The sequence below is a fragment of the Harpia harpyja genome, chromosome 11 (genome assembly GCF_026419915.1).
Source record: "Harpia harpyja isolate bHarHar1 chromosome 11, bHarHar1 primary haplotype, whole genome shotgun sequence".
Lineage (NCBI taxonomy): Eukaryota > Metazoa > Chordata > Aves > Accipitriformes > Accipitridae > Harpia > Harpia harpyja.
This window is the reverse complement of record NC_068950.1, coordinates 29,217,184-29,238,147: the sequence shown is the minus strand read 5'-3', so window position 1 is coordinate 29,238,147 and position 20,964 is coordinate 29,217,184. Positions and strand designations below refer to the sequence as shown.

Here is a 20,964-nt window from a genome sequence, read left to right as displayed (position 1 = left end):
TTAATTATACACCGAAAACAGGCAGATAGTAGTGCTAAAAATAGGTGAGGAAAAAGCCAGGTAAGCCCGTGCAATGCCTTTTCTGTCTCAACATTTACAAATGCAGAAGGGCAACACTGCACAGATGCCTTTAAAGTTGCTAAAAATCAGTAAATACTGGAATTCATGACTACTCCCATCCCCGAGAGAAATGACTGGCCATTATTAATGAGATTTCCCACACTGTCTCCAAATCCAGCTAGCCCAAATGGTCATCTTGGCAGCTCCCAAAGCTCTTAGTGGATTTATTTCAAACATCACCAACGTGTCTATTCCGCCACAAAGTGACTGTCACAGAATACCTAATAGCCTAAGCACTCTGTCCTGGTTTCAGCTGGGATAGAGTTAACTGTCGTCCTAGTAGCTGGTACAGTGCTATGTTTTGAGTTCAGAGCGAAGAATGTTGATAACACTGATGTTTTCAGTTGTTGCTCAGTAGTGTTTAGACTAATGTCAAGGATTTTTCAGCTTCTCATGCCCAGCCAGTGAGAAAGCTGGAGGGGCACAAGAAGTTGGCACAGGACACAGCCAGGGCACCTGACCCAAACTGGCCGACGGGGTATTCCATACCATGTGACGTCCCATCAGGGACGGGGAAGTGGGGGGGCAGGGATTCGCCGCTCGGGGACTGGCTGGGTGTCGGTCGGCGGGTGGTGAGCAATTGCACTGCGCATCATTTGTACATTCCAATCCTTTCATTATTGCTGTTGTCATTTTATTAGTGTTATCATTATCATTATTAGTTTCTTCTTTTCTGTTCTATTAAACCGTTCTTATCTCAACCCACTGGTTTTGCTTCTTTTCCCGATTTTCTCCCCCATCCCACTGGGTGGGGGGGAGTGAGTGAGCGGCTGCGTGGTGTTTAGTTGCTGGCTGGGGTTAAACCACGACACACTCCCATATTGAAATCTGACACATATACTGATCTCTGTAATAAAATTTCACATATTAGGATCTGACCCAGTCACTAACCAGTCACTAGAAATAAAAGCAGCTTAGACCTTATTCTTTGTGCTTTTTGAATTAGGAAGCTTCTGGAGGATTACATGTAGTGTGAACGTAAGATACAAGGAAGCATCAAATATAACAACACATAGTGATATATTGAGAGCAAAAATTGATGTGTAAACTTACTGGGGGTCCTGGCTTTCCTCTGATCCCTGGGGGCCCTGGTAAACCAAGAGCACCCTGAAAAAAGAAAGCTATTAAATACACATGAAAATGTATTGTTGTGTTATGTTGGAAGCAATAGATTGCTACACTTTGCCACCTCAAACAGGCTTCAAAATACTCCTGCGGGATGAGAAATGTCTTCTAACATCCAACTTTCATCAAAAGAGTTCTCAGAGGATGTGCTATTTCAGTGACTTCTGATGTACTAGCCAAATAGGAAAGAAGATACTTATTTATCTCAGTTTCACGATATTAAGGAGCATGCCAGACCATGTGCTGCTGCTAACCACAGTTGGTCCAGGTGAGCTGCAGATGAACCTCAAGGTTAAAGGGAAAACCATCTTTTACAACAGTTTCTTAGCAGGTTTCAGATCACACCATAATTCTTTTCTTGTTTGATGCATCTCTGAACACACAGCAGCCAGAATTCTGCCCATGCCCTTGTCTTTGCTCACTACTTTCCATAACTAAGTTTTAATTAGCACAGCATTTCTTAAAGATATGTTAATTCAGTGGTATCCAGTAACTGACTTGTTGCATATTAAGAGACTCAGAAGCCTCATGAAGTTGCTGATATTGGACAATTTTGTAAAACAATGCAATTATAAATTACCTTGTCTCCTGGGTAACCCTGGTCTCCTGGCTCTCCTGCAAGGCCATGTTCACCCTAAGCAACATATTTTATACAGACATATGTATGTGGCTTAAAATGGGGTAGTTATCAGAATTAGAGAATGAGAAAGATGAATTCAATATTTAGTATTTAAAATTAACACAGATCTTTGAATGACAATGCAAGATGTTGCACTGAAGCACGCCCTCCAGGAAACCCTAGACACACAGCACTGGATATTGTTATGCCCAGTATTAAGTGCTGTGTCCACAAGTAAGTTTGTCTAAAGTACAAGATTGTGAGACTGAAGTAATTTTAAAAAATAAAAGCCAGAAGAGAAAAATCAAAAGGAAAAAGGGAAGGCTTTGTCCAGTACATTATTTTGCTCAAGATTTAATGAAAGGAGTCTGAAAGAACTATATATCTCTAAGATAATGGAAATATTTAAATCACCTTATCACCTTTCATTCCAGGCTGTCCCACACTCCCTGGGAGACCCTATTAAAATGAAGAAAACAAAAATCCAATGTTCGTCTATAATTTGGAAACCAGCATAGGCACCGGGCTGTGGGATCGTTTAGCACCATACCATGGGCCCTGGAATTCCTGAAGGTCCACTCGGTCCTGCTGGCCCAATGCCTCCCTATGAGACAGCAAGAAAGGTGACTGCATTAAACATTTGATGAAATGGAGTAACCTAAATACTGGTACCAGAATGTGGCATTTTCTGCACCACAGAGAGAAACCAAAATCTTTTTCAGGCTAATTTCTTGGGGAAAAAAGTATCCATATTATAAGCCCTCCACATTTACAGTTCCCAACCACATCAGCAGAAACACAAGAAACTGAATTTCCCTCTTTTCCCATAGATTCTGTATTCAAGAGAAGATAGTGCATTAGGCAATGCAGAATAAGGAAGCTTTCTTTTGTACTGCAGCTGCATATTCAGTGGCTATTCCCCCTGTCCTTAGGGTTACATGACATCACTGCTCTGTAAGCATCGAATTTGACTTAAAGGAATTATTCTACCATAAGTAGTGCCATAAAAAGGGACTTTTACTAGAATTTCTCATCTCTCAGTGACTTCTACAAGTTAAAAAAAGAGATGGGATTCTTCCAAAATACCAAATGTGCAAACTTAACCTAAGTTCTGACAGGCATGCTCACTTTTTCTGTTCTCAGGTACCTTCAAAGCCCTTACTACATCTCTCCTTTCTGGGACTTACATGGACTATTTTATGACTTGAAAAGTGAACCAGAAATGAAAAAAAATTAAGAATCTTAAACGATCAACACAGCAACAACAATAATATTAAGATGGTGAGCTAAACATAAGAAATGATTTAGCAATAGTTAAAACTATATTACAGAGGGAAAAGTCTATCTACTTTTTGCCTATTCTACCTCTGGGAAAAAAAAAAAACAAAAAAAGGCAGTGTTATACCTCTGTGGCTATGCAAGAATTTAGCAACAAATATGAATACAGAAATCTTTTGCCACTTGCTGAGAGTGACATGGAAAAGATAAGATGGACACCTACTGATTTCCAGTTCAGCACACATTCATTATTCTCTGGAGACTCTTTCAGCAATGTTAGCAAAAGCATTCTTCTGCAGCCATCATCAGACTCATGGCTCACTGAAGAAAAAGGAAGACTGATGACTTAGCGTCTCAATGGTGCTTGGTAAAGCTCCCAGGAAAATTGCCACTCTATATTGCTTTAGTTTTCCATGACTGTGCTCAAATGATATATTCTGTCATGTTAGCTGACGCCAAGATAAATTGTTTACACTGCTGTCTCTTGCTTATGCTATATATTCTAGTTCAGCAAGGCATTTCTGTATTAATAATACTGTACATTGAAATGCTACTTATGGTAACAATAGCATTGGTTGAAAAATCACAGAGGGATACTGAACTGGGAAATTTAGCTTAAAAAAAGCAATGGGAAGAAGTTCCAAAACAGCTTTACAAAATTCAGGTTGATGAAACTCCTATCACAGTCTCCAGAGATATTGGCTGATCTAATTAACAACAAAGAACTTGAACTACACAAAAATAAAACTGAAAAATGATCTCACTGATAAGAAAAGTGTTGAATTAGTAAGTCTGTCAGTTTTTTAAATGGTCCTCCATCTATAAAAGCGTCGCTATACGTTAGCATATGCTTATCAGTTTGGTTAAAACTTGCTGATAGATAGAAAACAAAAATTACTTCAGCTACATAAAGCATATCTTTTCCACTATTTCTATGTGACAAGTGAAACTAAAACCAAAATGCTTTTACCTGTCAAAAAGATAAGATACCAGAAAAGGAAAACTAATGCTTCCTGGTATTAGGTTTGGGGGGGTTTTTTTTAAGTAAGAAAGAAAAAAAAAAAAAAAAGCAAAGCTCGCTCTTATAACTGTAGTCGTTAATTTTCTGAAAGTCTTCATCTTATTAAAACTCATGGCCTTGCAAATCTTGAGAGACTGACTGCTCAGCCAGCCAAAACTCTGAACTTGGCAACAGCTTTGTATATTGAAAAAATCATGGAAGGAAGAAATTCTTGGACTCAGCTTGCCAATGCTGCTCACTTTGCCATTGTTCTCATGAACAAACACAAAAATATAATTAGCTCTTGACACTGCATACAGCTGGGCTGGACAAGCTACTTGAATTAACGCTGTTGGTTTCTGCCAGAATAATATATTTAATCTCATGTTCAATATTGCATCTTGTAATAGTATAATGTGTTACAATTGACTATTTTAGAAGAAACATTGAGGTCTCTAGTTCTTTACTCAGTTTTGGATGACCACTAGCATCTGCCTGAATAAGGGCCATGTGAAAACAGAGGCCAGGGTGCACAAGCCCATTAGGACAGCAGGTGTGGTCAAGGAACAGGGCTGCACCACAAAAGCTGTACTTGGGGATGCTGGAGTCACCTGAAATTCCCCTGGTGTCTTGGTGAGATTCTGCTACAGTTTAAAGAGCACAATGGTCCCTTGAACAAAGTGCAGCTCTTCCAATTATTTTACCGACTGGGAAAGTGGGAACCAGAGTAACTAATATGATGTAATGCAGAGACACAGAGGAGTGCATAATAGTAAATTTTAATGATGATGCCTGTACACTGTTAGTATCCACAGAAGACTCATGCCACTAGATACTGCAGTCCTCTTTAGCCATGTTCCGACCTTATTTCAAAACCCCAACTAGATTTGCTGATGCTTTGGAAGCTTCCAAAGGGTGTTCAGAAATCTGGAGGAAATGTTGCTGGGCCATTTTCCTTAACTGCAAAATCTTACTGTACCAGTAGTAAGGTCTTATCAACCATGGAGAGTTAACTGCCCCTGAGCAGCAATGCTAATGTGCCTCGGCTAACTAAAAGAAGACACCTTTAAAAACACCCTAATATATCCATAAGATCTATTAAGCTGTTGGAAGGATGTATAATGATCCTACCATTATGGAGCTGCATTTCTCCATCATAAGCACTTGTCCACACATATTTTTGTTCGTGTATTTGTCATCCCAAGCACTAAACTCTTTTAAGACGAGAAGCTCATCTGCAAAATTATTTCTGCCTCCAAAAGTGTCATTGTTTTTCAGCATATATACATACACCTCAGCTACAAACACACAAGTGTAGAGATCAAAGGAGCTCTCTGCTCCATGCAAGACTCCTAATTCTTTGCAGTCAAATGGAGCTGTGGCAGATGATGTTTCCAACAGTTCTGGGGGTCAAACTCTAATTCCAACAAAAGATGTGAATATCAGTGCACTCCCTGACCCAATTGTCACATTGCAAAAATAAAAACTACACACAGGAAGAATTAGCTTAGCAATTGTACATAATGAAGAAAGAAATGTCAGTTTCAGTTTCTATGCTTTACTTTCTTGTCTTTACTTTGAATACAAATTATGTAGAGCACATGGGCACATATCAGTGCTCTTTTACACAGCTGGAATTGTGCAAAAGAGTCCCATGCATAAACAAGAGATAGCAGGTCACTCAAATGGGGTTCACAGGCAAAACAATTATTGACTTCATGCTGGTCAAAATCCAAATATGCCATCAAATTTTTTTTTCAAGAAATAGCCAAAATATAACCATAATGAGAGCTATGTACAAGTGGCAAAGGTTTTGGACTGGTGATTGAAAATAATTACTGTATTTCACAAAAAATTATTGATACTCAGTCTCTCTGCGTAAGTGACTGCAACTCAGCAACATGACAAATGGAGCTTTGACCATGCAAACATTTATGCTCATGGGTTCTAGGAAGGGCTAAACTGCTGACTAAGATTTAATCAAAATAATCAGTACCTACCTTTTTAGCAGGTAGGCTTTTTAAAAAACCTCAGAAACATTTGTACAATTATCAAAATCCTTGAGATAAAATTCCAAAGACGGTCATGTAAGAAAGAAAAGCAAACTATAATTCAAAGCAAATTCTCAAGAGTGCAGCCTCTAGTCTCATGAGTGGTTCAATTGGCTCAAATATGTCAACTGACAAGAACGCTATGAGTCATGTGCACGTGATGAAGGCTGGAAGCCACAGAGGTTCCTTGACCAAGCTTGTGTGTCTTCACAATAGCAATGCCATAACAATCCCCATCAGGCAGCAAGGGATGACTTACAGGAATATTTTTTGTTATGAAGATACCATTAAAAAGATAATAATAATGGAACTCAACTGTCATACTTCAAAGGAAAAGTTAGATGACCACCAGTGTAAACTAACAAACTTATCAAGAATGTTTCAGATCTCCAGATATCAAAACAAACAAACAAAAAAAAGCCAACACTGGAGACAATCATGGCTTTCTTAATTCAAGTGTAAACATGCTATTTTCTCCCACATGTTATGAACTATGAACACGGCTAGGTAGCCAGCCTTGACTGAGCCAATATCAAGAATCAAAACCATGTCCTCGATCAGTAAACACATTAATTACTTAAAATAAGGGAGTAAGACTACACAGTATGAAAGTATCAGTCTTTCCCAGCTCCTGTAGGACTCATTCATGTCACAGAGCTTCTCTGGCACAGCTGTATTTATACAACTACAGCTTACAACTCCATAATGAACATCACAACCTTATTCTAAAAACGTAAAAAAAAATGAATATGATACTGTATACAAGATAAAGTAATATTGCTTAGGAATTAATTCTGCTTAGAATTTGGTAGCCATATACAGGAATGAATGAAGGCTGTGGATGTTAAAATGTTTGAAAGTATTGCACTTTTTGAAAAAGTGACACTGACTTGAGGGGTATAAACTAGCAAACCTGGCTATTTCGAAGAAAAAACCCAGACACACCAGATCAGAAATAAGCATAGAAATTCAAACCAAATATAGAAGTACTCCATACCAGCAACATGACAGCAGTTTTGTAGAGTGATTTTAAGTAAAATCATGACTAACTAAAACAAAATTTGTTTAAATCCCTGGATTCTTATGTTTGTTTTTATTATTTCACAAACAGACAAGACAAATATTCTAATGAAGCCGTATCAAAGTAAGTAATAAAAGCATACTCACTCTTAGTCCTGGAAATCCAGGAGGACCAACACCACCAACAATTCCCTTCAAAGAAAATTAATTTTAGATTATCTGAACTTTACTATTTTACAAAATTCCCAGTGATAAGATAAACAAAATTGATCTGCAAAGCAAGTCAGCTGGGATTTTTAGAGAGTTCCTGAAGAATGACACCTCATCACTGTATAGGGGAACATGCTTATTAAAATCCCTCATTGTGGAATTAGATTTCAAGATATTTGCATCATTAAATCATTCCTGCATTACTAAGGAATATGAGATTTGTTACCATGATATTTAAAGTAGGAAGAAGAAAAAATATTTTTTGGGGGTGGAAAAAAGACACCTCAAGAATTTATTAGGATTCCTTTGAAAGATATACAGAACACTGGCTCAGTCCATAGAAAGACCTTTGCAAATTAAAGGCTACACTCTATGAAAAATTGTTTCTTGATACAAACTACAGTGTTTGTACTTTATGTAAAAGTAACAAATTCAACAGTACTCTACTACTGCCTCTGTTGCACTCAAGCAGAGGCTAAAATTCTGAACACCATGCGAAAACAGTTGCCAAGTCTCTTTGCCCTGCGTGAAAAGGGTATTACAGCCCTCCGGGTCAGCATGCTTCGCACAAACTGTCCCAACACCTGGGACCTGCTACTCAATGGATATCATACATAGGGTTCACTGCAGCCCATCGGCACCCAAAGCGAAGGGGAATTTTTATGCAAGCAAATGTGAGCCCTTTTCTGAAGCTGTCCAACTAGGCCTGGCTGCTGGGCATGGTACAGAGAACACCTTCATGCTCTCCTCCTTCCTCCGGTGCCTACACACCTTCTCCAACCTGCTCCAAACTAACCACAGAGGAAGTCAAATGCTCTAGCAAAATCCTCCAAGGCAGACTGACATCCTCAGAAGATTGAAAGGGTGTTGTGGAAATGAAGGATGGCATTACTCTGTTAAGCAGAAGAAATTAGGCATGGAGACAAATGTCATTAGTGTCAAGTCAGCACATGGGGAGAAATGTCTTCCCTTCAAGATCCTGCCACCACAGGCCTCCCAGGCAGCCCCCGCTCTCCACTGCCAGCTCACGAACAGGCTCTGTAAATATCCCATTAGCATTGCAGCCCCCTGCAGCTGCAGCTCTGGCCCCTTGCCTGAACAAGCCCTGTAGGGTGAGTTTTGGGGGAGGAGGAGAGAGGGGTTGCTGCCTGTCTGTGAAGGCAGTAAGATCAGCAGCTGTCTTGGCAGATTAGAAGGAACTTGTTTGCAAATGCATGCATTAAACCAAGCTTCTTTGTAAAGCCCAAGTCTGTAATTTCAGATCCAGGCCTTCTGAGCTTGATTCTGTTAAACTACTGTTGTTCTGCAGATCTTGTGGAAAGACAATATCTGCTTTATCAGGAATGGAGAGAGACTTGGGAGTGCCAGGAGGGGAAGGAAGAACTAACCTTTTTGTATCATTTGCAAAGCAGCTGGTGACACTCACAAACCCTCAGAGGGCTTTCAAGATGAAAAGTACCATACTGACATCACCTGGCATTCCCACAAGGGGAACTTTGCCTCAGGGACCAGAAATGCAAAATATTTTTTTTTCTACGTTCCAAAATGCTGACACCAAATGTTGATAACCCACCAGCAAAATTCATGTAAGCTTTTCTAAAATAAGTTTCTAAGATGGGTGTCAGGAAAGGGCAGGCCTTCAAAAAGGGACCATTTCTGCCCAGTTGCTGACTCTGGTCCATATCAGAACAACCTTTAGACACAAACTGACAGCAGTTTCCAAAGGAGAATCCAACAATAAAAGCAGATTCAAATCAGCTGCTCTTTTGCCCAGCACTTATCACTGTTCCCTTGTCTGGCCCAAAGCCCTTTCACTGGTTTCTCATATCAAAGGAAACCCGAGTTTGGAGTCTGCAGCCAGAGTTTCCCTACAAATACTGCAAGACAGCAAAGCTCCTTTGAGGGCAGCCAGTGAAGCGACGTGACTGTGCCACAGTTTGAATACCATACCATGAGAGCACTTTAGCCTGCACACGCTGCCAAGGACAAAGCTGTTATCATACTGATTATAACGCACTAAATGACATACTAGCATAATTGTATTCAGTAACAGTTCAAAGGATGAAATCAACTATCAAATGCATAAGCATATGAAAGCTGGGGTTTTGGCACGCATGCAGAATCCCATTTTGTTAAGGTGATCTTAGAATAATGGTTTAAATAAACAATGCAAATTCATATCCAATGCAAGAATTTCTGAAGACAAAACATTCATCAGTAATGCAATGAGGACAGCAAGACATCTGATTCTCAAGGTAGTCAGCACATGCAGCAGTGGCAACTGTGCTCTCTCAGCAGCTTTCTAGTTCTTTTCTTTCTCTTTCTTATACCACTGCTTATTACAGTACTATCCTAGCAATTTCCATGGAAAAGTAACAGTCCAAAATTTTCCAGTGGACTTCAAGACATTGCTTTTGAGGCAAAAGTCTCCTTTCCATTTGGGAGGGGAGTTAATATTGAGTGTTACCAATTTTACCATATTAATCAACACACAGTTTGATACTTACAGGATTCCCATCTGGACCAGGGGGGCCTCTATTTCCAAAGTCACCTGGAAAACCCTAAAGCAAAAGAGAGAATGCTTGTTCTTTATTATCCAAGACATGAAGGTTGGTCTGAACACTGAATACCTATAGGTATTAGAAATTAGGACATCAGCAAGTGGATTCAGGGAGAGAGATGGAGGAATGGGAGAAGCAGAAAGTTTCAGCTGCACAGTTCAAATGAATAGAATAGTATAGTGGTATTTGTTTGTCTCCTAAAATCAGAACCAAAAAAAGATGTAGCTATACACAATGTAAGCATAGGGCAAAATCAGATAACTGAATGCTTTAAGAGCAATATTAAATAAGTATTACTTGAATTGTTTTCTTGGAGTCTCTTTTCCTATTTAGTATTTTCACTTCAAATACTTTTTTTCCCGTTACCTACAGCATTCACTAAACATCTGTCTTTTGTTCTCTTCTTACTCTTCCCCAAATATTAATGGTTGCAGTCTCAGCATGACACATGTTCATTAGAAATCAAATTTTTCATCTTTCTGGCACAACACTGTCCTTAACAATGTGAGCGCTTGCTGTAGTCTGCATCTAGAGACTGAAACAATAACTCAAGCGAGACATAGAAAAGCCTCATTCATTTTATCAGTTTTGACTTCAGAGACTGGATTATCAGGACAGGGAAGAAATCTGACTGGCCAAGTCAGGCATCAAAGCTTAAAACAGAATTTCCATTTCTTGCTTGAGAAGCAAAATGAAATGGAAATCCACCACTTTACCGGCTCTAACCTTTCTTGCTTCCTCTCAGGGTTTTGCAGATTGTTTTGCTTTTCTGATGTTGCCCATGCAGAAGCACACAAGTTGCTTGGGAAAAGTGATTTGGTTTTTGTTTTGGTTTGGTTTGGTTTTTTTAAGTTAATTTTTTCAGTGTACTATTGCCAGCCAGATCTCACTGTTTCTCTGGAAGAGCCACATGAAGCTAATAGCTAACTCACACTATTAGTTTGAAACAGCACCACGCAATATTTTCACGATTCCTATCACTGTATAAAATTAGGAGAAAGGATGGAGCACAGATCTACAGAGAAGTCAACATCCTTTTTAATTATATTGTAAGGTCCATAGAAGAACCTATCACAAAATTTGCAAAATACCAAGCTGGAAAGGGATCTTGCCTGGAGAAAATCCAAGCTAAGGCGCTCACAGGAAAGAGAATTTTCCTGGAACTGAAAAGTCTTGCACAGTATTAGAGTACTGAGATAACCGAGAGGTGCATTGACCTGAAGAAATCAGCCACAAAGCACCAGGGCATTACTAGTCCATCTCCATGGGGAAAAGCAGCAAATTCCATCTTTACAATAATTTTTACATGAAATACTCTTCTTTGGCTTTTCAGTGTTTGAATGTCTTTTTACCCCTCTCTGTGTGTCAGGAACAGTACTTTGAGGCATTAACCTTTCACCTCTGTAAGACTGTGTTCAAACCTGCTGCAGGTCAAAGGTACAATTAATTTGGCCTTTGTAATCTACCTTGTTTGGAGGACATCCACATAGCTGTCCAGCTCAGGACTTAGTATAGCAGTGTCTTTCCTTAATGGAACGGAGGATATGCATCATCATACAATATTATACAAACAGCAGTCAGAAAGACAATATAAAACTGTGGCAAGGAGGTAGAAAAATCATATCATAAATCAAAGTAGTTTAAGCACTGCTTAAGCCATATTTGGCTTTAGTAATAGCTTAAACTAAAATTCTATAAAAGTTAAGGCAACTTTTAATGTGTGTGTATATATATATATATCTATGTACATACACAGTGCTAAAAGAGTATGTTGAAACAACGTAATAGGCTCTTAACTCCCATCATAATGCATGACATTGTGAATTAATCTGAGACATGCTTAACACTCCCTGTAGCATCTTTTGGGTTGATTTTGGTTGAAGTTTTTTTCTGCATTCTCCTGCAAATTTAGTAAAGCAAAAGATAGGAATACCTCTCACAACAATGAAATTTTTATTCAGGATATGATCATGGAACTCACAAATAAGAATCTATAGCCATAATTGTAAGATCTGACAGTACAGGTCTTTATATCATTACTGTCTTATCATTTAAACAGTAGAGGTTCATAGGTTAATGGTCAATAAAGCAGATTTCGTTGATTCTCAATCTGTACACCATTGGCCAAATTTTTGCACAACTCCGAAAATGTACTGTAAAATTTCACACATGCAAAGTGGGTATTTGACAGTGCCTATGTTGTTAAAAGCTACCAGCTGATAGGATGTAGACAAAGATTAATTTACTACCCTTTCCTTAACAGTATAATATTTTGGTTGTACTGCCTACCATTGGTAGATGTTGGAAGAGGCAGAATTGCCATAACACACATGAATATAAATTTTTTTTTAACACACACAAATGAGGCATCAAAAGTGAAATGGAGGACACAATGGGACAGTTTTACCAGCCACCAGATTATACATGCAGGTCACAGATGATGGTTTATATACAGCAGGAACCCAGCATTGCACGAGTTACGAAAGGGACAGGTTACCCACAGTCATCATAATCCCATTCTCAACAGCATGTGTCTTCTAACTGATGCTGATAAAACTATCTTAGTAAGTAGAAAAATGAAAGGAAAATGCAACATAGGAGAACAGTCAGAAAAGTCTAAAATTGGATGTAATATAATAATACTACTGTGCAACAAGTGGTTTATTACATCAATATTAACATTTAACATTACCATAAAGCACACAAAGGACAACTCTGCATAATTTTAATATAAAACAAAGCCTGAACTGTTTTTACAGTTACAATGGACTTGATTAATAAATTCTTGGTATAATTTACAAGGTCTGTTCTGTCACATTGATCACTGGTTGTAACTAATCCCATATAGAAGAAAACTATGTAAAAACATTCCCTCAGATGTGGTCAAACTATACATGTAAGTAAAAGCACTATGCATCATACTAACAGGACAGACAATGATTAGAAATACTGCAGAACTAGCCAAATTTCATATTACAAGCATACAATGGAGAGAAATTGAATACATATACTTTTACTATGAAATATTTTCTTTAAAGCATATCATATGCAAAACTACTCTAAAATTCACTCTATAATCTTCACAATAAAGATTTCAGTAATTGAACATTTTGTTCCATTTCAAATATTCCAGAGATGTTACAAATATGAATAACTATTCAATAAACTTGCTAAGTAGTAGCATTTTGAACTGTAAGTGTACAATCCCTTGTACAATCCACCTTTCTTATACTTTAATATTACCTTCCAAAAATGAGATCATATTTGGGATCTGTTTTCTTTCAGAAGGATCTCTGCCAGTCAGACAGGGTTTTTTCCCCCTATTATTATTGAGAGAAGTTTTGTCCAAAGAAATAAGTTGCATCCTAGAACACAAGGTGAGGAGCCAGACTTCAGGCACTATGCAATTCCCATGCCAAATTCCCTTTAGTGACAGTGCCCTGCCCCAAAGCACTGACATTGTTAACTCCAGTGTCGAAAAACGTTGTCATCACAGCTATCATTGTCTGGGGTTAAAATAACACGCATTCTCTAAGCTTGTGATCCAGCAAAGTACTTCAAGCCAGGTTCCCATGTGATTGCCCTCCTGGTTTGGTCCCTGTATGAGTAGCCTTTAGTAAAATAAGTACTTTATAGATCATAGAGAGGATTTGGAATGAACCTTAGGATTGAGGAAATGACAACATTACAAAGGAATCAGTACTCAATGAAGGTAATCATGGACATTGTGCAGAGGTGCTTCTGGTGCTCTGTCACCTATGTGAAACCTCTCTGAATTGATTCATATAAATAAAAGTCCTTACCAGACCATAGCCTGGCACTGATAGAAGTTGTGCTCTTATTGTAAATGAAAAATACCTGCTTACCACAGCATGCACAGCACCAACTGTTATGGATTGAAACAAACTACTACACTGGCAATCAGAAGCCTCAGTGAAACCTGCCACTGAGAATAAGATTATAATGCAAAACATGTTTTCAGAGTACCCTTCTGTCACCTCCTCTTCCTTTTCCACACTGAGCACAAGGCTTTGCTTTCCGTCCAGGTTCTCCTTCTTAAATGCTGCACGTGACTCACCAGCAAACCCACTGCCAACTACTGCAAGGTACTGATGGCACAGACCCCTTCTTGCCCAACACTCAGATGCACAAAGTATCATTTGATTCAAATTATAAGCAAACTACAATATGGTCAACAAGCACAGAAGCACCCTGTCCTGCCAGCTGAATAATTAAAAAACAGATTCTTATTTTTATTTTATACCTTAACAATTTGATAGCAGCTTCAGAAAGAGCAGAATATCAATTTAATGACAGTCTTCTCTGCTTGCCTTTCTTTACATCAAAAGGAATTCTGTTAAAGGCTAGTGCCTTTTTTGGCTAGTGTTAGATCACATAGAAAACAAAACATAATTAAATGGAATCCTCCATAACTTTCACAGCATACATCAAGGGCCAAACGATAGTAATCACATCGCCACTGCTGAACGAGCTTGTTCAACATGCTAGATGAAAGTCATCTGAACTGCTGAGCGCAACCGAGTGCACAACTGGAGAATGCTATCACAGTTTCTAATCTCAAACCACAAGCAAGTTAAAATTGGGAACTCCTGGATAGCTTCAAAGACCTAAAATAATAAGGTTGCAGCAGAAAACAAAACAGTTGGCATTGAAGATATACCACAGGAAATATATAAACCTTGATAATGTATACTTGGCAGATTTGTGTTTATTCTCAGCTGTAGAAATATATGTTAAGTAGAGGACAGCTTTAATTTACCATAGTCCAGAAATATCAGACATTAGAAGCAGCTGATTTGCATTCAGACCAACACCAAAATCAGACTTACGAAACTTGCATCATATCTATACCTTGTGCTAACACTAATTTTACAGAATATATATATATTTATGTGTTTCTGTCATCAGAAGAAGTAGCTGATATCAGTAGCCAGCCACAAGGCTCATCGTGTTAAGTCTTCATCACTTCAGAAGATCTAGTAGTTATAACCTGCACAGAATTTGCAGTACTGCAAAGTACTAACTGGAAACAATAGAAAGTCATCTATGGAAAAAAATAAAACTAACATTTTTCAGCTGATTAAAGTTACAGTGTGAATTACAGGTGCATTTACATTGGCAGCAGAAACTGTAACAAGTGTTAGAAGCTCTACCTGTCTCCCTTTAGGACCTCTTTTTCCACGGAAGCCTGGGATGCCCTGAGAAAGAAATAACCCATCATAAGTAGGTTTTCTTTTCTTCAATAGCTTAAGTTCAAGTAATTAAACCTGCATTTGATTGGAAAAGACAGTGTGAGAAGAAGCACCATTAAAAAAAAAAAAAAAAAGATTTGAGCAAAGAATCATACAGACAATGTCCTTTAACAGAGGGGCAGAAACACAAGTTTTGCTTATGTTTACTGTGGCCACATCAGAACAGCTATGAAGAAGGGCCATAGCCTGCTTCCATCAACGTACATGGCCAGACATCCTTTGTGCGCAAGAGAAGCAAGAAAAAGCTCAAGCACAGAGTGACAGAGATTAAGACTTCCATGACTGGTTTTATTGTAAACATAATCTGACAAATGACAAATATTAATTATTGACTGAACAAAATTGCTTCAATGAAAAATATTCATTATGGACCTCGGTGGTAAGAAAAAAAAAATACCGCTAATCCTTGCAGCTCTAGATTAAATGCAAACAATAATTTACAGCTGCTCCCTACCTAACTTTAGCACCAGTGCATTTCATTAATTACACTAATCAGATATGACCTATTTATTTAATTTTGTCCATAGCAGTTCTGCTTTTAGACAAAGACTCAAATGAATAGCTGTACCTTGTACATTTTCTCCATTCCCATTCTAACATATATTGCCTTACCACTCACACATCAATATCTCATTAATGTTCTATTAAACCTACCCTTTCTCCTTCAGGTCCTGGTTGTCCTGCCACACCTGGAGGTCCAATGAAACCCTAAAAACGTAAGAACAATTCTTGATTACAAGGCTGCTTCCCACCAACACTGCTTGTCCTTTAGAATTGGCCAGCTGTGGGTTCAAGATCCAGGGATTAAATTCAGGCTCATTTGAAATTACCAGTGAAGCTCAATAAACTTAAACATGACTAGAATTTACTCTCCAACCAACAGCAAAAACAATTTCCTATTATAAGGGTACAGAATCATTTAATAAAGAAGTACTAAGAAAGTGTTCCAATAAAACAAAGTTGCATCAGAGACCTTATTTATTAGAATAAATGAAATACAAAAAAGCTGAAGTTAACCTTATGTATGAAATATGTCAGAAAACATGTTCTCATCTTTAATGGCACTGTGTGATCACCGCTATATGCAACAGTCCTAGAAAGTCTACCTTGTCATAAGCAGAATGTTTTTCTTAAAGTTCAGTCACAATGCATTTCTTTCCCACCTTCCTCTCAGAAAGCCAGAAAACAATCCTATCATATAATGCATTGTATGGACACAGAAACATGCTGCTGACTCAGCAGAAATGATAGTACAATTTACAAAAATAGTAGTAAAGATGGATTCTGCACTACCAGATTCAAACTGAGATTGGAACAAAATTATTATTAGTTACTAAAAAAGAATCTCTTGCTTTCATCTCCCCCCCCCCCCAATCCTCCCATTGTAATGATTTGGGTTGCCTTTTTTTTTTTAAATTATGAAAGATAGTGCCCATCTTGTCATCCAGCCTAATGAGAGTAAGGAAAACAAAGGCACTTCTTTTTTCTACAGCTTCTTAAAACAGCTGAGAAGCAGAGTATAGTTGGATTGTAGGAATGTTCTAAACTTAAAGCTCTAAAGATACTTTGAATCATGTTTTCATACGCCTCCATGGCACAGTAGTATGTCTCAACGGGCTGCGTCATCATTTTTATTGGAAGTTGCTTGTAGAATTCATATACAGGACTTAGCCTTAAGACCTGACAGGTGTTTTTCCCTAAAATTACTCATATGTTGGCCATTTTTAGCTTTGTGTAAACAGAGTAGTAACAACTTCTCAGGAAGTGACTGGGATCACTTAATATCTTGTCGGTTGAGAGGAGAACGAGACAAAATGCATTGAGAATCTGAGCAAAAATAAACCAAAGAAATGTAAAAGATACAATCCCTGAGGGTGCAATATCTGTTGGCACTTGATCCTGATGAACTAATTTTTCCCATCACTGTAATGAAAACTGACATTAAAAAAAACCCACCCCCCAAACCCAGACATATGTTTAAGAAGCTGCTGCAGGTAAAGGCTTTTAGTAACTACATTAAAAAAAAAAAACAGGACAGAAGCAAATCTAGCAACACAATAAGATTATTTTAATAGATACTTGAGAACACAGCACACTGCTCAGCAACCTGTACAACACAAGCTGAGGGCCTGAAAACATCTAGCAAAAGGCTCCTTCAAATCCTAGGTAGAACCAGCAACATGCAAGTTTCTGGAAACCCATGTCTACTGCCTGATGGTGAGAGACAGTCTGAAAAAATACTTATACACACACAAGTATGTATAGGCATGCACATGTGCCTATTAAAAAGCCACAAAATATAAAACAAACAAAACCAAAAAAAAGCCAATCTATTTTACCTCCAAGAATAATCAAAAGCAAACCTTGAATCAGCAAAGCATTAAGAGCCTTTAGTCCCTGGATTATACATGACTACAGCTGAACCATTCTAAAATCTCAAGTTCACTTTTATGTTTTTTATGTGACAAGATGGTTTCCCTTTATCAACTTCTGAAGCTGTTACAGATTGCAAATGCCAGGTATGTCTCCCTTCTTGACAGCTTCCATTATGGAAATAATGCTCCAGGCAGGAAATGTCCACTCCTCTTCACTCCCAGCTCTCACACCCATATTCACTATTGCTTTCTTTCTCTTGCTTACATGCATTCCAAGTGCGAGGAAGGGCAACAATGGAAGACTGCTCTATGCTGCTCACCATGGAAAAAAAAGATTAAATCCTCACATATACTTTGAAAGAAACACTATGTTTTCTCACTTGCAGGTTCTGTAAAGACAGAGCAGTTCAGCGGGCATACAACTGGCAGAGCTGAATGAAATTCCTCATCCCTTTCTTATCTACTGTATGGGTAAAAATAGACACGCATGCCAAAATGCTTAAAATGCTTACTTACTCTCACACCTTTAGGACCTGGATTACCTTCTGGTCCAGCTAAGCCCTATTACAAAAAGACATGAGTTGTACTTCATTTTAAACAACCAGGTATGCTCTACTTAAAAGAACTGTAACAGCATTTGTTAACTGTAAACTGGCAACACATCCTTAAAATGATTAGGATTGAAGAGGGTGTAATCAATCAGTCCCCTGGGACCATGTTCAGAAAGGTCTCCCATTAATTCATGGCTGAACTTAGACAATGACTGAAACTTCCTTTACTTTAAAATTATTTCTTCTGGGAGGAAATTTTTTTCCAGACTCAGTGATCTGGCATTACAGTGACATAATTTCACAGGAGTTTTCATAAGCTTTTATATTGGGACACATTTCCAATTATTTTAAAGCTAATGTCAGATTAGCATATGTAGTCCAAATGCTCTAAACATTCTATGTGATTCAACACAAACATGTTATCATCTACTACTACATAAAATATTGTAATGCAATTTTAAAATATATAGCCATTACAAACCTAACCCAATAAAACCCTGAAGTATTTGGTCAAATTCACCCTTTAAGCAGACACAAAACCACAAAGTCAATTGTTGAATTTGGCTCATATACCTTTATATAGGGAAAATAATGAATACTTCTACTTTATGTCTGTCTTGTTTTACTGACTGAGGTATCTGTTAGCTTATATGTAAATTTAAAAAAATAAAATAAATATTTATATAGGTGCTTGTGTTTATAGAAAGCTGCTTTCTGGCTTTATTGGTTCTCCTTCTCAAATATCTGAATGGGGAAAAAAAAAAAAATCTTTTAATGTTCTGTTTCCCTAAAGGGCTGAAGAAATAGTTTCAGCAGCGAAGTAAATGCATTGGTGAAAATCAGGAGGAACTATACTACAACAGGCAATTTCCTATCGTTTCTGGACTTGAAATATGAAGAAGATAAAACACATAGAACCACAAGAGGCTTATGAAGGAGCATAAAGTGTTTGGACATTCAGTACTTCGGTAATGTCATTTTCGTATTCCAGAAAGGTACAGCATTACTGCATCTAACCCATCCAAGTTTAAAAGCCACGAGACTCAACATTACCTAAAGGGCACTACGTGTGAAAGAGGTTTGTTTCAACGATAAATGACAGGACACAACAAATACATTTATACTATTAGTAGTTCTAAAAGAGTTAAGATGGTATTTTTAAACAGAACAAACAAAAAAACCCCCCAAACTGCAAAGACATTAGTATAGTTACTGCACCTGCCTGCCAGGGTAACCAACTGCCCCAATATTGCCAGCCATTCCTGGAATACCCTAAGTGGAAAAAGAGGTAGGGAAAAATTAAAAAAAAAAAAAAAAAAGGAAAGAAATGACAAACAGGTTTAATGTCATGCTTTGGAGTTTATTTGTTTTATCATTTCTCTTAACATCTAGTCATATGACACAGCTTAAGCTCATGGAAGAATTGCTTTTTAAGCAAGCTACACAGCAACACCCTAAAATTTACTCATCATACAGAAGTAACTCCACCAATTTCAGTTACATATGCTTTAAAAAGCATTACAAAAAGAGTAGTCTAAGATTTTGTGAAATACAACAATACACCCCTTATTTCCACACTAAAAACATAGATGCTATTTATAAAAAGTAATTGAGGAGGACTACAGGAGACGGGTCCTTATAATGAAATAACTGCAGTGGTCTTAGCTGTATTAGAACAGATGTGTTAAATGTTTCATTAAAGAAGAATCCTTGTGTCCTTACAAAGACAAATTTTTTTGTTTCTTTCAGAATCAGGTCAATATAGCACCGGATTAGTCATGAATGTATAGAACTTCTCTCCATCTTCTTCCTCCTAAACAAATCCAGGTAATTTTTGTTGTTGTTTTATTACTTAACAACTGCGCATCTGACTGTTTATTTTCAGAAAAATGTGCTTTTCTGAAGTGGTGCCAAATGCCATAGGCCTACCACCAAAACATAGGAAGCTCCACCTACCTCTGTTCAGTTAATTTCATTTTAAACAAGCCAAGTCCGTTAGTTGGACACTCTCCCAGCCTGACCATTCCACCCACTGTCATATGTCAGTGTTACCACAGCAACGGATGAGGACTTCCTCTCCGAGCTGTTCACAGCTGATTTATGGTGAAACAGCAGTCTTAGGAAGCAGAACTCAGGAGTGCAGATGCAAAAAGGGGTTGCAGTATTTTTTGTTTAAATGAGCTGCCACTGAGATGCTTCTGTCACCTGCTTTCAACCGGTAGTGATTCATCTTCTGACAGATGTTCTGTCATGGAACTAGGATCCACGGTCTCCTATTTTGGCTCAGCTGTACCTCAAAATATGCATATATGAAAAAACTAAAAAAGCAGTAGAATCATTGCATTTACAACTTATCTTTTAAAACTTTTCCTTTGTTACCAGCTGTTCAAGGAGTTCCACAATTCACAAATTCAGAGGAATGTCTGTCCTCACTGTACAAGCTTCTAAAAACTACAAACACAGGTAGGTGCTACAGATGACAAGTAACTGGTCTAACTCATCATCTTCACCAGCCAGGCCTGAAAATACCAGCAGTAAAAACTACGTACAAAATAGAACTCCCTCATCCAAAGTGTTCTCTTAGAAAATACTCCGACATAACTTTTAAGTGATAATAACAAAGGAAAATATTTACAGCAGCAGTATGAGAACACTGTGATATCAAACAGTTGCACATCACCAGTTTTCGTGTTCTTCAACATGAATTGCCTTCAAAGGAACTTACATGCTTGATTGCATGAATAATGAGCAGAATTACTTTTCAATGGAAGCTTCACTTTT

The 20,964-nt window shown here is 37.9% G+C and overlaps 1 protein-coding gene across 5 annotated transcripts in view; it reads right to left on the bottom strand.

Annotated features, from left to right (window-relative positions):
• COL24A1 (collagen type XXIV alpha 1 chain) overlaps positions 1 to 20,964 on the bottom strand; it is a 152,594-nt gene that overhangs the window by 91,712 nt on the left and 39,918 nt on the right. For 4 of the 5 annotated variants that reach the window (XM_052801639.1, XM_052801634.1, XM_052801636.1 and 1 more), the window contains exons 9-18: positions 19,402 to 19,455; positions 18,149 to 18,193; positions 15,912 to 15,965; positions 15,159 to 15,203; positions 9,931 to 9,984; positions 7,361 to 7,405; positions 2,415 to 2,468; positions 2,279 to 2,323; positions 1,826 to 1,879; positions 1,174 to 1,227 (exon numbers count right to left, since the gene is read on the bottom strand). In XM_052801639.1, coding sequence (XP_052657599.1) covers positions 1,174 to 1,227; positions 1,826 to 1,879; positions 2,279 to 2,323; positions 2,415 to 2,468; positions 7,361 to 7,405; positions 9,931 to 9,984; positions 15,159 to 15,203; positions 15,912 to 15,965; positions 18,149 to 18,193; positions 19,402 to 19,455 — 504 coding nt within the window. The remainder of the gene's footprint in view (positions 1 to 1,173; positions 1,228 to 1,825; positions 1,880 to 2,278; positions 2,324 to 2,414; positions 2,469 to 7,360; positions 7,406 to 9,930; positions 9,985 to 15,158; positions 15,204 to 15,911; positions 15,966 to 18,148; positions 18,194 to 19,401; positions 19,456 to 20,964) is intronic. The other variant, XM_052801638.1, reaches the window with a different exon arrangement.